Raw genomic sequence first — 14,323 nt, forward strand, 5'->3', positions numbered from 1 at the left:
TCCGCTTTACTCCCGTAAAAATGTCAATCTTTAATAGCCTCGTCGATGTCATGGAATTTACATGATTCTTTTTTGAAATTCGAATCGCGCGCTACAATACAAATGATGAAAAATCGCGAGGTTGAGCGTTGAAAAGCGTGATTACAGCGCCACCATCGATACTCGATAAAACGCCGCTTTTGGCTCTCTCGGCAAGGGGCAGGGCGGGGTATCGCTGACGTCACATTCGGCAATGTCCGCCGGTGCTCGACTGGCCCGATCTCGCCCGAACGGGTCAATGTCTGAGGAGGAGGTATTGAAAAATCCAATGGTCGGTGTGGTGTTGCCGTACTGCTGCTCGACGACGACGAGGCAGAGAGGTCGTCGCTGATCGCCGTGTGTATCGTTCGACATTACCGCCGCTGCGTGACCGCCGCGGACGCGTGTTTCTTTTTTTTCCGCGTTCGATATTACCCACCGTGTCCAATCGCGTCGTCACGACATACTGAGGAAGCTGCTGCGAAAACTGCCCTGCGTCGGCCTGTCGTGCCTGCGGTGCCCACGACATACAGCAATAGTGAGAAAGGGATAGAAAAAGAAAGAAAAAGAGAAACAGAGTGCCGATTGAACACGGGCGTTGAACGCGAGAACGACGAGGAACGGCGGCGACGGCGACGACGACCTCCTCCTGTCGAGTAGAGCGCAATAGTCGTTCTTCTCGCTCCGTAATTTCATACTACCCGACTCGCACCGCGCGCGGCGATATGCAGCAGTACGAAAATCTGTCAGACATCAACGAGGAGTGAAATAGAGTGAAGTAGAGTAAAACGCAAGAATCGGAGCGAACTAGTGACGAGACTATAACGGAGAGAGAGAGAAAAACAGTGAAGAAGAAAAGTATAGCGCGTGAGACAAAAAGAGAGAGAGAGAGAGACGGAACAAGGCGCGACGACACGAGTGAGAAAGAGAGAGAGAGAGAGAGAGAGAGAGAACGACGGAGTAGCGAGTGCGGAGCGAAGATAGCCGCGATCGGTGGGAGATCAACGCGACGTTGGCCGTGGAAGTAAAAATTCACACCGCGCGTCGTCGGCGGAGTACCGCGCGGTGGCGCGCCGCTACGTAATACGTCGGCGACCGACAACGACGGAGAGAGCCGAGGCGCGGGACCGCGAGGAAGCAGCCGCGTTTTATAGGAGCCGAATAGTACAAGCCGTCCCAAAAACGTCGGTCTGCCGTCGCCACTACCGCTACCGCCACCATCGCCACCGCCGCCACGACGTTGGCACGCACCCCTCGTCGCTCTCGCCAGCGGCGCTCCGCAGCGTCACCCCTCCCCCTCCCCCGCCACCGTTCATTGGCTGACGATACCGCGCTTTGGAACTGCTTGCGGCCGCCACTGCCGCATCGCCGTGACAGCAGCGCGAGGAGGAAGCTAGGCCGTCGTCGCCGAGAGAGTGCGCGTCAGTGTGCCGAAAAAGAGGGTGGTGTCGCTTGTACGACGACGAGTGTATGAAGGTGGGCTTTCCTCTCTCTCCTCCCCCCCCCTCTCCTTCTGTGGAAAAGGTGTTCTCGTGCAACGAACACGGTGTGCGGATCGACACTCGTCACCTCCGCGCGCGTACACGGAAAGCTAAAAGTCATCCGTGAAAAAGTTAGTGTCGTCTGCGGTCTCTCGCGCTGCTTGTCGCCATCTCTTCCCACACTCCTGCCCTTCCTTCTTCAGTCTTGTCACGCTCTTTAGCTTTTCCATCCCCGAACTAGCAGTCGAGTGTCGTTGGCATAACGTGAAAACGGTGTGAAGAGGTGATAGAGAAGATAAGAAGAGAGCGAGAGAGAGAGAGAAAGAGAGAGAGAGAGAGAAAGAGAGAGAGGAAAGAAAGTGCGCGCGTGAGCGCGCACTCTCGTGCGATGTGATAATCGCGTGTGCGACTGTTATTGATGTGCGAGGTGGTGTTGACGACGAGGGAAACGACATCAACGGCGACTACCAGGGCTAACTTCAGGCGGTGGCGGAGGAGGAGGAGGAGAATCGCCGGAGAGATACCGGCCAACCTAACCTAGTAGACGCAGTAGGAGTAGCAGGAGAGAAAGAGGCAGCGGGGACGCAACCTTTTCAAGTCGCGGTGTAGGTGTGGAGGCGGAGGTGGAGGCGGTCGAGAAAGCTTCAGGATGAGCGGACGACCGAGAACCACCTCCTTCGCCGAGGGTAACAAGCAGCCTGCGAATCCGCCCCTCGGCGGTATGAAAATAAGCAGTAAGTACCATAACCTCGCATCTGCTACAGTTTCTTTCTTTTTTCTCCTTTTCTCTTCACCTGCATGGTTTTCGAAATTTTTTTGAAAAACTTTTTTTTCGGTTGTATCGCTTTCATCCAATTTTACGCACATGCTCCTGTTGAGTATCATTCGAATGTTATAAATTGCGATTGAAAAATATCGACGATTTGCTTCTTTCACTGCTGGATTTTGCCCATTTTTTACTTACTTTTTTCTTTTTCTCTTCTTGTAACAATTGCGTGCACATCTATTTTGGTTTAGGCACGAAAAGTGTAAGAAAGTGCAAGATGTGAAATAGTGAATAAGTGTAAATAAACTTGACGGGGGTGTAGAGAGTGTAAGAAAGTGCGATTGAAACGAGCAGACTCATCGTCCATCTTTGTCTCTCTTTCATTTTCTCATTCATTCTTTCTGCGATATTTTCTTTCACTTCTTTTTTCATTATATGACTTTCGATATAAAATTGATCTTGAAATTGTATTTCATTTTCCATAGTTTTAATTTAAATATGCACACGCTTATGATTGCTCTTTAAATGTAATAAAGTATAAAAGAGGATGAATAATCTATTTCTTTGACTGCTGGCTTTGTTCATTTCAAATTTATTCTTTCCACATATTTATTTCTTTTTACTATGATTACATATACATTTATCTTTTAAATACAAAAAGTGCAAAACTCGTATCAGAAAGTTGATTCTATATCTTGAAACAAAAATTATAAAAATAATTTACTAGATGATATTAACCAACTAAATTATAAATATTCTAATAAATTTGCTCGCTTTTATCATTTCAACATACAATCGAGATCTCTAAATTAGGTATTGAAAACTGAAGACTGCTAACTAAATACAAATTCTACCAATTGGATAAATTTAATTTTATTCTGTTTTATCCTGATTGATTAAATTTTCAATCTATATAATCTTTAATCTCCAATATGTAGCCTGATATGGGTTTAAGAAAATATTAAATAATGCGAATAATTTGATAAAGTATACAGAGTGTAAGAAAGTGCAATTGAAAGGAACTAATCCATCTTTGTCTCTCTTTTCTTTTCTCCCGCGCTTGTTTATTTCCCGTTTTTTCTGTTTTTTTTCTTTCTTTCTCTTTCTCCTTTTCTTCCTTCTTTCTGCTCCTCTTTTTTTTCTTATCGATTCATCTGTGGGATACAGAGCTACGTGTATGCGTGCATGCATCCGGATGTTCTCGAGGGAGTGAAGAGAAGGTGGAAAATAGAAGCAATTGCCTTTTTCATTACTAACCTTAAGATTCTCTGATTGTCGATCTTGACGATTTACGTATGCTTTCTGGTAACCTCGATAGGAATGTCGTGAGATTCTATGAGGGTGGAGTCGATCTTGCACCTCTCCGCATTTCTCCTTTATTCACCTGATTTCTACGCCCTTGCGACAAAGCAGATTGAATGACAAAATGCAACATAAATTGTCCAAAATTGCAAAAAACTTGAGTTATCTTTTTATATTATTATAGAATGTTTCTCTTAAAATAATTTAAGCCTTTTTTATACTTCATTATACTTTAAAAGAACGTAAACTCTTAATGATGCTTTAAAATAAAACAGTAATTGCATATATAATAATATATTTTTATTTTATTATAATCACAATATTTTAATTCTAAAATGTACTCTGCATTAACTAATTTAGAGGGAAGGATAATTAATATTCTATAATTTTTTCTCTTTAGCTATTTTATGATATTATATATGTATACATTATACATTTTAAACACTGAATAAATAAATAGTTCAAGTGTAAACAGTAAAATTGAATTTATAATAAGTAAAATGCCGACATATATATACAGTATAAAAACACAAAAATATGAAAAGACTTTACAAAATATTTTTGTAAGAACAATCTGACAATTATTTTAATAAGTGCATTTTAGCTTCAAGTATACATTAGATGAATAGCGATATTTTAATATGTGATTATATATTCGGCATATCTTGCTACTAATTATTACATTTATTTATCCTTTGTTAATAATCGCGCGTAGATTTGACAACTCATTACCTCATGAAAGTTACTTTTAAATATTGTATTAACTAAATTTTTAATAAAATTGTGAAACAGTGTCGGAAAATTAGACTTTTTTATTGAATAGTAAAATATTCTAAACTACAAAAGAACGTGCTGGCACACCTAAAATACCTAAAAATGTATTAACAATGGAAAGACAATTATTTTGGCTTATTTTTTGTTAATCAATTTATATGTTCATGATTAATGTAATTTTGATAGTTAATTATCTTAGATGAAGATTATGTTTGAATGATTTTTCTGTTTAAAGATTTTAAATTATCTATTAATAAAAAAAATTAAGGAAATAATTTCTCTTAATATTAAGCAATTTAATAATATAACAAATTTTTATGTGCAGCACATGATGAAACATAAGTAATATAGGAACACAAAAAATGTTTTATTAGATATTCTAGTGAATAATATTATAATTAATACCGGGAAAAATTTTATTGAAATTTTATCTTGCAATTGATTAAATCATATGTGTACTTATTTACGCGATGATTATTTTCATCGCTCGCGATCATAATCATGTCGACGCAATTCAATGACCATGACAGCGTTATACGCACGCGAAAATCTTATTATATATGCACGACATTTTTGGCGAGCGTTTGATTTACGTATGTATTAACGCACATTGATCCATTACATTACATGCAATATGTATATGCTGCGCTCAATTACAAGAAATAAAAGGCGGTTATGCGAGCTAACGCGATTATAAAATATAATTCTCTTTATTAAAGAACTTTTCAGTATTAATATCTTAAAAAAAAACTGTTATATATGCGTAACATTCACATTTATATTGTTATTGATTTATATTAAAGAATTAAGATTTAAAAATAATGAAAAAAGATAAAATGTAGAAATAAAAAATATTAAAATAATAAAAGTAGTTTATATGTGTGTATTAAAGTAAACTAATTAATATTAACTTGAACTTTTTTTGATGAATAATAAAGTATAATAAAGTATAAAACAAGTGAACAAATAAGTAAATGTGAGAATAATATGGTTGTTAATGTGATCATTATTTGAATAAAACAACATTTTGATTGATAATACTTAAGTTTTATTCATAGCATTGAAAGTTTAGTGATTCGTGTTTGCGAAAACAAGTTCAACTTCATTATTTGATTGCTATAGATAACCTAGAAGCCTAATTGCACTTGTGTTTAATAAACATTTCTCCGTGTTGCGTACTTGCTCATTGGCAAGGCAATTTATATAACGGCACAGGATAAATCACGTATCTCGCCATGCAATCCACATGCGCCGGACTGTGCAAGATAAACCGTTACCGCCTTGAACTTGCATAACGCTTGCATAATTTTTAATCGATATACCGAACTATATATGGAATTAAATTATGCAGTTTGACAGAATAAAGCTAACAGCTTTAGCATAACTTTCGTATTTTATTTATAAACATCAAAAGTTATGGTCATAATCGTAATATTTTTGTAATTTTGTAAAAGAAGCATAATCTGAGTTTTTAAATTTATAAATATGAGTACAAAAGGGTATATTTTTCTTTTTTTAATAATTTTATTTATAAAAGTATTTTTAAATCACTTATTTTATTAAATAAAGTAATCATACATTATGTTGACTAAAAATTGTTCAGCTTTTATTTTAGTAAAACAAGAATTTTTTTTCTTATTCTCATAGTTATGAGTAATTTTTAATATCATCTTATTCTTTGTGCTTTAATATACTTCATGCAAGAGGTAGTGTATCATTACACATTTAAGACGCTAGTGAGTGGACGTCTACGTCTCCCCAAGGACGTATTATAATTTACCATTCCGATGGATTATCTGTAAGATACTGCTGACCGACATCGAATAGCCGGTAATAAATGATAGTAGGCGTAAATAGGCGACAATAATGATTTAGACTTCTACTTTGAATTTCGTAAATGGCTTATGTTTGAATGATAATCTATTACGACTCTGACCAAAATACTCAACTCTCAGATGTTCGATCGAAAGCTCTACTTCCAATGCATATATAATTATAGAAACTGATTGACATATCTAAATTAAACGAAAACATATATTAACAATTGTTATTTAAATTTATAGAAGAAAGTAATACTTCCTGAAAAGAATTTCAATTTTTAAATTGGGATATAAGATACTCTGATGTTTTTATAATCGATTTCTATGATAATATCATGATAGTAAAATGAGTATAGATAAAGGGAAAATTATCGGAAAAAATATATTTCGCTCACTTCGTAAAGACCAAAGATCGAGTTTCTATAACGATAATGTTAAATTAAGATAACTTTCAGAGCTTCTGTGTTGTCAGCGACGAGAGCGTGCTCCTGTCAAAAATAGTGACACAAGTAATGCAATCGCACCGCTATCTTTGGCGCACGCGACCTGCGTACGTCCATAACCTTCCGATGCAATTAAAAATACAATTTGATCATACAATAAGAGTTCCTGTATCAGTTAAGACAGTTTAAAATAACATTAGTAAGCTAATATTAGAAACTAATTTAATTCTTTTAATAATGACGGTATGTTTGAAAATGATTTTTTACCTATTTTTTTATTATTTTTAATAATAGAATTTGTTTTTACATGCGTCAATATGATGTCATAAACAAGAATATTATCACATAGTTGGAAAAGGATTTATATGTATATATATATATTTTTTACTATTAATTTATTATTAAAGATTACTAAGATTACTAAGTTTATAGTAGATATATTGATAGTATTAAATGACAGTTTTACTTTTACCAGATTGGAAAACCGTCTATTAAAAAATAACATTTCCAGAATAGGAAATACTTACATACACTTGCGTTATATGTATAAACATGTATATTTTTTTATTATACCTGCGATCGATTTTGGAAGGACTGTAAATTCCCCTGAGAATGTTTGCGTTATAAAGAGGGTCGATCACGTTACCGATTCACGTGTTCGAGATCTAGGTCAATGTGCTTCTACGATATTAAACTATTCGTGAGAGAGAAAGAGAAAGATGCGTATTTCAACGAGCTTCTAGCCTAGTATATTAATCGACCCGATTTTTGCTTGATATCGAATTATCATTTGATTTTGCATTTATTTAAAGCATTCAGTAATTTGTTATAAAATACTTATTGTATTTAATATTCTTAAAATATATCGGAAAAAGATATTTAAATATTTTTTTATAGAATTATTATTATGGAAATGATTGCTGTCGTTTAACGCAATTATCGAAATCGCATTTATGAATGACAATCACTCTATGTCACCCCATTTGTTCCGATGTGTCATGCTAAAATACGCATGACAGAACACATGTTTTATAAATGAAAATACCTAAGACATTTGATTGAGCACCAATTTATCCCTTTTGTACTCTTGTCATCACATATTCATTATCTACGAAAATGTCACGCTTTTCCTATACACACATTTTAAATCTTTTTTTACATTTTCATGTTTTTTCCAAAACATACCGTCGTCTACTCTCTAAAATCTTTAAAGTGGAATCTAACACTAAAGAGTGAAATCTCACTCTTAGAAATTGACAATTGCATTATTCTTTTTCAGCACTTGCTCAATTGTTACTCTTTGGAATTCCATTCCAAAGATTTTAGAGAGCAAGAATTTTCTATTCAATTATTACATTTCTTTTATTTTAATTTTATAAACTTGTCAAAATAATTAAAATTCTAACATTTTCATTTATTTTTCTCTATTCATTTACAATATTATCATCAATTAATAAAAAAAAAAAGAAAGAGAAAATCGTGCATTTAAATTCAAAATTATATTAAACATTAAATTGTATAGTTGATTTCACAATTTATATCGCACACATTTTTGTCACGAGGTCTATATACATCAATAAACTCACAATTCTGGAACATAATTTGTTTTTTAATAGCTTATTAAAAATAGGTACATAAAAATTCAAGATTTTGGAATAATTAAAATGGAGTATAAAAAATTGTTTTCTTAATGTTTAGAGGTAACTTTAAATGGATAAATCCTTTTTTATATATTGACTAAGTTTTGTTTTTTCGATTTTTAAGATAAGAGACAACAAACTTTGTCTTTTGAATCTTCCTCGTGATTTATCTCGATAACAGACGGACAACAGTACCGACCGATCCGATGTATAAATAATCGGGGCTGATGGTCGACCAAGTAATTGCGTATTGACGCGGTTGCCAGGCGGAGCGCGGAGGATCGATTATCCTCGTGGCGGTGGCAGTGGGCTATTCTGACCCGAATCAGATTCATTCCGCGGATAGCGTCTAAAAAAGCATCGTATTTCATATGCATCCCGATTTCTCTTAACCTTTACTGTTCCGATCGATTCTTCTTCGGATAGCCTGATCGCAGGATCGCAGCTTAGTAACAATACTAAAACAGCGATTATTTAATCTTGAAATGACGTTACTATTCAGTACTTCAAGTATTTTAAAGAAAAGAGTAAATAGGTTACATTTTAAAGAAACTTTTGATTTCAACTAAAACATGATTAAAATTAATATGATGCAAAGGAAACTGAACACAATTATTAACTTATTGCTATTAAATTATGTGTATTTGTATTACAGATTATTATTTAAACTATTTAATTGTATAATATATCCAATTTCCGAATTTTATTATGATTTACATATTGTTTAAAATAAGCTTAAACATTACTAGGTTAATAATGTCAGCCATTTTCAAAGATACTCTCAGCTCTTCTCGATATTGATCATTCAAGGTCACTGTGTTAAATTCGAGTACAATATATAGTACAATTGAGAGAAAGAAAGAGAAGAGAAAGAGAGAAAGAAGGAGGGGGGAGGGGAAGAGAGAGAGAGAACGAGAATGAGAACGAGAACGAGCTTTGAACACTCGTTAGTAATCTGAAAGTGTAACGACTCTATGATTTTATGAATGGCATATTTCTTTCCGGATTTTGGAAGTCATTTCAGAGAATAGTTTGGAGATATGTAAGTATATGAAGAATATATAATTACTACACGGAAAAAGATTTTCTAGTTGAAAATGGACGAGTTAGAATTTTCTGATTAAATTTATTAGAATTCTAGTTGAAATAATCAGATTTCTACTTGATACAATATTTCTGGTAAAATCTACTAAAATTTTTATTTTTATCAGAACAATTACATCAATCAGAATTCTAATTATTTTAACTAATTCTAGAATTCTAAATTTAATCAGAAAATTTTAATTCGTTTATTTTTCACTAGAATTACTAGTTGATCCAATCAACCAGACCACTTTTCTTAGTGTATAAAACAAAAAAAAGCGAGTATTACTCTATGCAATTAAAATTTTCATAATAAAAAACAAGAATAAATAAATTGAATTTTTTTATCAAACTAATTTTTTCTATTGAAAATATAATATTTGAAAATATTAGAGTATTGTTTTTAAAATACATGAATTAGTAATATAAAAAAATTATATGACGTAACTTTTTTTTTGTTAAAATTTCATCCAATAATTGTCAGATGCAGAAATAAAAATAATTTGACTCGTGCGATTTCTAAAATTTATTGATTTTAATAGATTTTATATATATTATAGAGATGATTTTTTTAAATTTCTTTTATTTATTTTACTTTTTTATTTTTTTTTATTTTAACTTAATTTTTAATTTTTAATTTTTTTTTATTTTTTGAAACTTTTTTTTATGCATCAAGAATTCTAGATTCACAAAATGAAGTTATTAAGCCGCTTAATACTCATACTATCCGATCTCGATTTTCGAAAGCATTTTATTTTTAAAAAATTATTTAAAAATAATTATTGAGCGGAACTCTTGTTATAAATTATACAGAACTTTTTGTCTCGTCAAAAGGAAAACGGGAACTCTGATCAGAATTATGGAATTTCAATGTTGGGGTACTAATTTCACAGACGCACCGAACTGCTGATAACAAGTGTACACACCAATGTATACTAATATTTAGCAATGCCTAATTTTTATATCCATTAATGCCCTGGTAATGCCTTAGTAATGCGTAATATCATATCACTTATTATAATACAAAATTATCTTAAATAATGCTCAGTAATGCTCTAAATCTGTACACCACAATGTTCTAGCGATTTATTCTTCGGTAGTTATTACTTAAAGACTGAATCATATTAAAAAAAGGAAACATTATGGAAATGTAAAAGTTAAAGGAATAATATACGAATGTTATCTCAATAAAACACGCGGTAGTACTTTCATACTTTTTTTACAAAACCAACCCTTTCTAACAGCGTCGTAGTTGTAAATATCCTCGCTTTCCACGTTCATTTTTAAAAATAGATTCATTACAACGCGCTATAAAGCTGCGTCTGCTGACGCGTTATATTTTTAAACTTTCGTTTTGCGTCTCAAAAAAGAATTGCAGGCGCATTTATATAGATATACAAACAATCAATTGTTGGAATTCATTCGATTGTACCAGTTTTCTTTTTACTCACTTGCTGTATCTTAGTACTTTACTGAAAGAAGTAATTTTAGATTAATTTAGAATTGTTTTTCTTTATTTTATATTTAAATAATTTTTTCTATTTTTTTCCATAATTTATTTTTAAAAAAATTTAATAAAATGATTCAAATTATCAAACAATTTTTTCTTACTTTTTAAATGTATATTTGTTTTATTTTCGAACTATTTTAAATCCACATTTAAGAAAATCTAAATCGTTATAGTTATGAACTATTTTCACATTTGCTTTGTATATTTAGCTTGATTTTTAAAAGATTGTTTCAAGATAGTTTATGGAAATAATTAATGGAATTATAAATTAATTTCCTAACAAAGTAGCGTTCACACATTGATGACAGTATGGTCAGTCATTTGGTTGCGCGCCAACGCACACATTATTTATGTAATTTTTATACGCTCAATTAAAATTTCTGTCATTAAAAGAGATAGATTTTCTTGTCTCTTTTGTTCTTAGTATACTTCAATTTAATTTAAATTTCTTTAAAAATTTTGTGCATGCATGCGTGCGTGTATAAATATATTACTTAATTGTGTAAAGAAACAGTGGCAGTTTAGGGCCAAAATTGATCTGAGATGAAAATCGATCAATCTTTAGATTTGGACGGCTGAACTTGAATATGAAGTTTAAAATTTTCCAAAGTACGAGAAACTTTGGAGAATTTTAAGCTTTACTTTGCAGCAAAATATTATATTTTTCGATGAACAAATAGTATAACTGAACAAGAAACTTCTTTTTCTATTATAATGACCTCAAAAACTGCAACTTTTTTCAATGTAAAAGTCAATGTTACACGGCGTACAATAACATGAACAAAACAAAGATGAATGTCCTATGTGCGTGGGCATGAATGCATTTCTGCTTTTTCCATTAGCTTTACCCAAAATACACCGCGTGATGGTTACTGAATTGAGTATATGTTACAAGGAAATGGATCCAACTGTCCTCTGATCTTAATGAGCTTTTATATTATTCTCCAGACAAAAATAAGCAACATGTATTTTTTTACGTGCCGCTTTCACTTTTAAGGGGTGAAAACACCCCTTCGAAAAATATCGGTTTTTCTCTTTCGAAACTATAAGAGATAAGAAAAAAATGTTCGAAATGAAAGTAGCATGGTAAGAGTACTTTATAACAAAAAAAAAGTTTAAAAAAAAGTTTAAAAAAAGTTTTTTATTTATTATATTATTATATAAATAAATAAAAAAATTTAAAAAACATTTTTTTCTCGTTTTATTATAATATATATATAATATCTCGTTTTATTTTATTACGGACATTTATCTTTGTTTTATTCATGTTATTGTACACCATGTAACATTGACAAAGTAGTTGCAGTTTTTGAGGTCATTATAATAGAAAAAAAGTTTCTTGTTCTAGTTACTATTTGATTATTTTTGATATTGCAGCAAAATGCAGCAATATTATATTTGAACAAATATAATATTGCTGCATTTTGCTGCAAAGTGAAGCTTAAAATGCTCCAGTCTGAAAAACTTTGTGAAAATGTATTTTTTTCTTTGCAGAAAAATTGCATTTTCACAAAGTTCCCCGGACTTTGGAGAATTTTAAATTTCATATTCGAATTCAGCACGTCCAAATCTATAAAGATTGACTGATTTCATACGTTTTCATCATAAGCAAATTTTGATTCTGCCATCATTCTTTGTATAAAGTAAAAATATGTGTTACTTAAATAATTCACAATTTCCTAAATTAGATTGTTAGTGTGTGTGTGCGTGCGTGCGTGCGTGCGTGCGTGTGTGTGTGTGTAGTGAGATAAGATTATCTATTAATTGAACAAAATAAAATTTATTACAAAATATAATTTAAATAACTTTTTGAAATTCTACACTGAATGATATAAAAACCATGAAGAAATCTTCTGTGGCAAATGCGCTTTGTACAGTCCAAAGATAAGCCTAAATTATTGTTTTATCGGATAAGTAAAAATTGTGAGACTGAAAGAAGAATGGTTCGAATAATTTGAAATATTTTTTAAATTAGAATATAAAGATAAGTGAGATATCGAGATGCATTGATGTACATATAACAAAAAAAATTTTATATAAACAATTGCAGATTAGATAATGAGAAATAAATCAGATAATTTTATTATGATGAAAAAAACGTTTGTCTTTCAAATCTTTTTTAACTTTTAAAGAAAAATTCAGAACTTAATTTACAATTAAATTAATGAAAGATAATTTTTTTGCTATATCTATATAATCTGAATAGAGAAGTAGTTAATTTCATTCTAATTTCTTTTACATTACGAATAGCTTTTTTGAGTGCACAAAAGAATTAATTAAATCAATAGCACGAATCTTCTTACGAATAGAAGTCTTAATATTATCTCTATAAAATATGAGCCTCAAATAAAGTCATAAGAAATTGAAGAAAATTAAGTTTTCTACAATTAGAATTAGGTTTAATCTTCTTTTTTGTTTGTTTTATTTATCATTCGTTTTATTTATTACAATGAGAACATTCCGCTCCAAAGTTGCAGTTGCTTAGAATTGTTGGAATTCGCCTCTGACAAAGTATGTTAGAGCGAGAGATATGTCTCATCGTGTCAGTTCCCTTAATATAATTTCGCGATCGGCCTTGAGTTGAGAGAAAAACAAGGCGCAATTTGCTGGTAATGGTATAGGACTTGGTCATCTAACTGAATTGTATGGTCCATGTAAATGCATCTTTTGTTTACGTGTATCTATTTGGATATGCTCTAGTTACTAGAGCAAATTATTAGAACAATAAATAAAAACAATATATCATCATAATTTACATCAGTGCCAAATTAAAAAAAAAATAAATCATCTAAAATGGATTCTTATCTATATCAGAACATTTTATAAAATTTCTTGCAAAAATAAATTAAGATTAGAATAAAGATTGATTTTATTTTTTTAAATTATAATTAAATAATCTCTTTTATACCAACTATACACTTTATAAAAAAAATACTTTCTAAAAATTTTTATTTTTAATTATTTTTAGAAAATTAATTTTGAAAGATGAAAGCAGGAATCCCATAATATATTCTCAAACATATTTATTTGGTAGAAATAAAATTATAATAATTATAAGGCAAATCTTTTATAAAAAATCATTTCGCGCAGTTCAAATAACTATTGGATTGTCCGGAAATTCGTGCCGATTTTGAAGGAAAATTGAAACGCAGAAGATTTAAATTTTTAATTTCATTTATTAAATTTAAATCTTTTGCGACACGAACTTTCCGGACAACCCAATATCTTTAATAAATTCACATAGAAATTATTTAAAAGCATTATAGATCCAGCTTCGACTGGTATAGGCATCTAGTTTATCGATTGTGTTCTCATATGTACGGTCTAAAATAAGATTCTAATTACAAATATTTTATTTTGGATAAATATTTAAATCAATATATTACATATTATCTTTCTTCTAATTTAAAGCTAACATAATCTAATTTCAGGTAAAGTCACATTAAGACTTTATCAAAACATCTGTCATTAAAATTAAATTTGCAA

General features: G+C 31.7%; 1 protein-coding gene across 3 annotated transcripts in view; it reads left to right on the forward strand.

Annotated features, from left to right (window-relative positions):
* The first annotated feature begins 277 nt into the window (after nt 1–277).
* LOC108686767 (glycogen synthase kinase-3 beta) overlaps nt 278–14,323 on the forward strand; it is a 54,461-nt gene continuing 40,415 nt past the window's right edge. For all 3 annotated transcript variants that reach the window (XM_018192224.1, XM_018192225.1, XM_018192226.1), the window contains exon 1: nt 278–2,233. In XM_018192224.1, coding sequence (XP_018047713.1) covers nt 2,149–2,233 — 85 coding nt within the window. In that variant the 5' untranslated portion in view covers nt 278–2,148. The remainder of the gene's footprint in view (nt 2,234–14,323) is intronic.

The sequence above is a fragment of the Atta colombica genome, unplaced genomic scaffold (assembly GCF_001594045.1).
Source record: "Atta colombica isolate Treedump-2 unplaced genomic scaffold, Acol1.0 scaffold189, whole genome shotgun sequence".
Taxonomy (NCBI): Eukaryota; Metazoa; Arthropoda; class Insecta; order Hymenoptera; family Formicidae; genus Atta; species Atta colombica.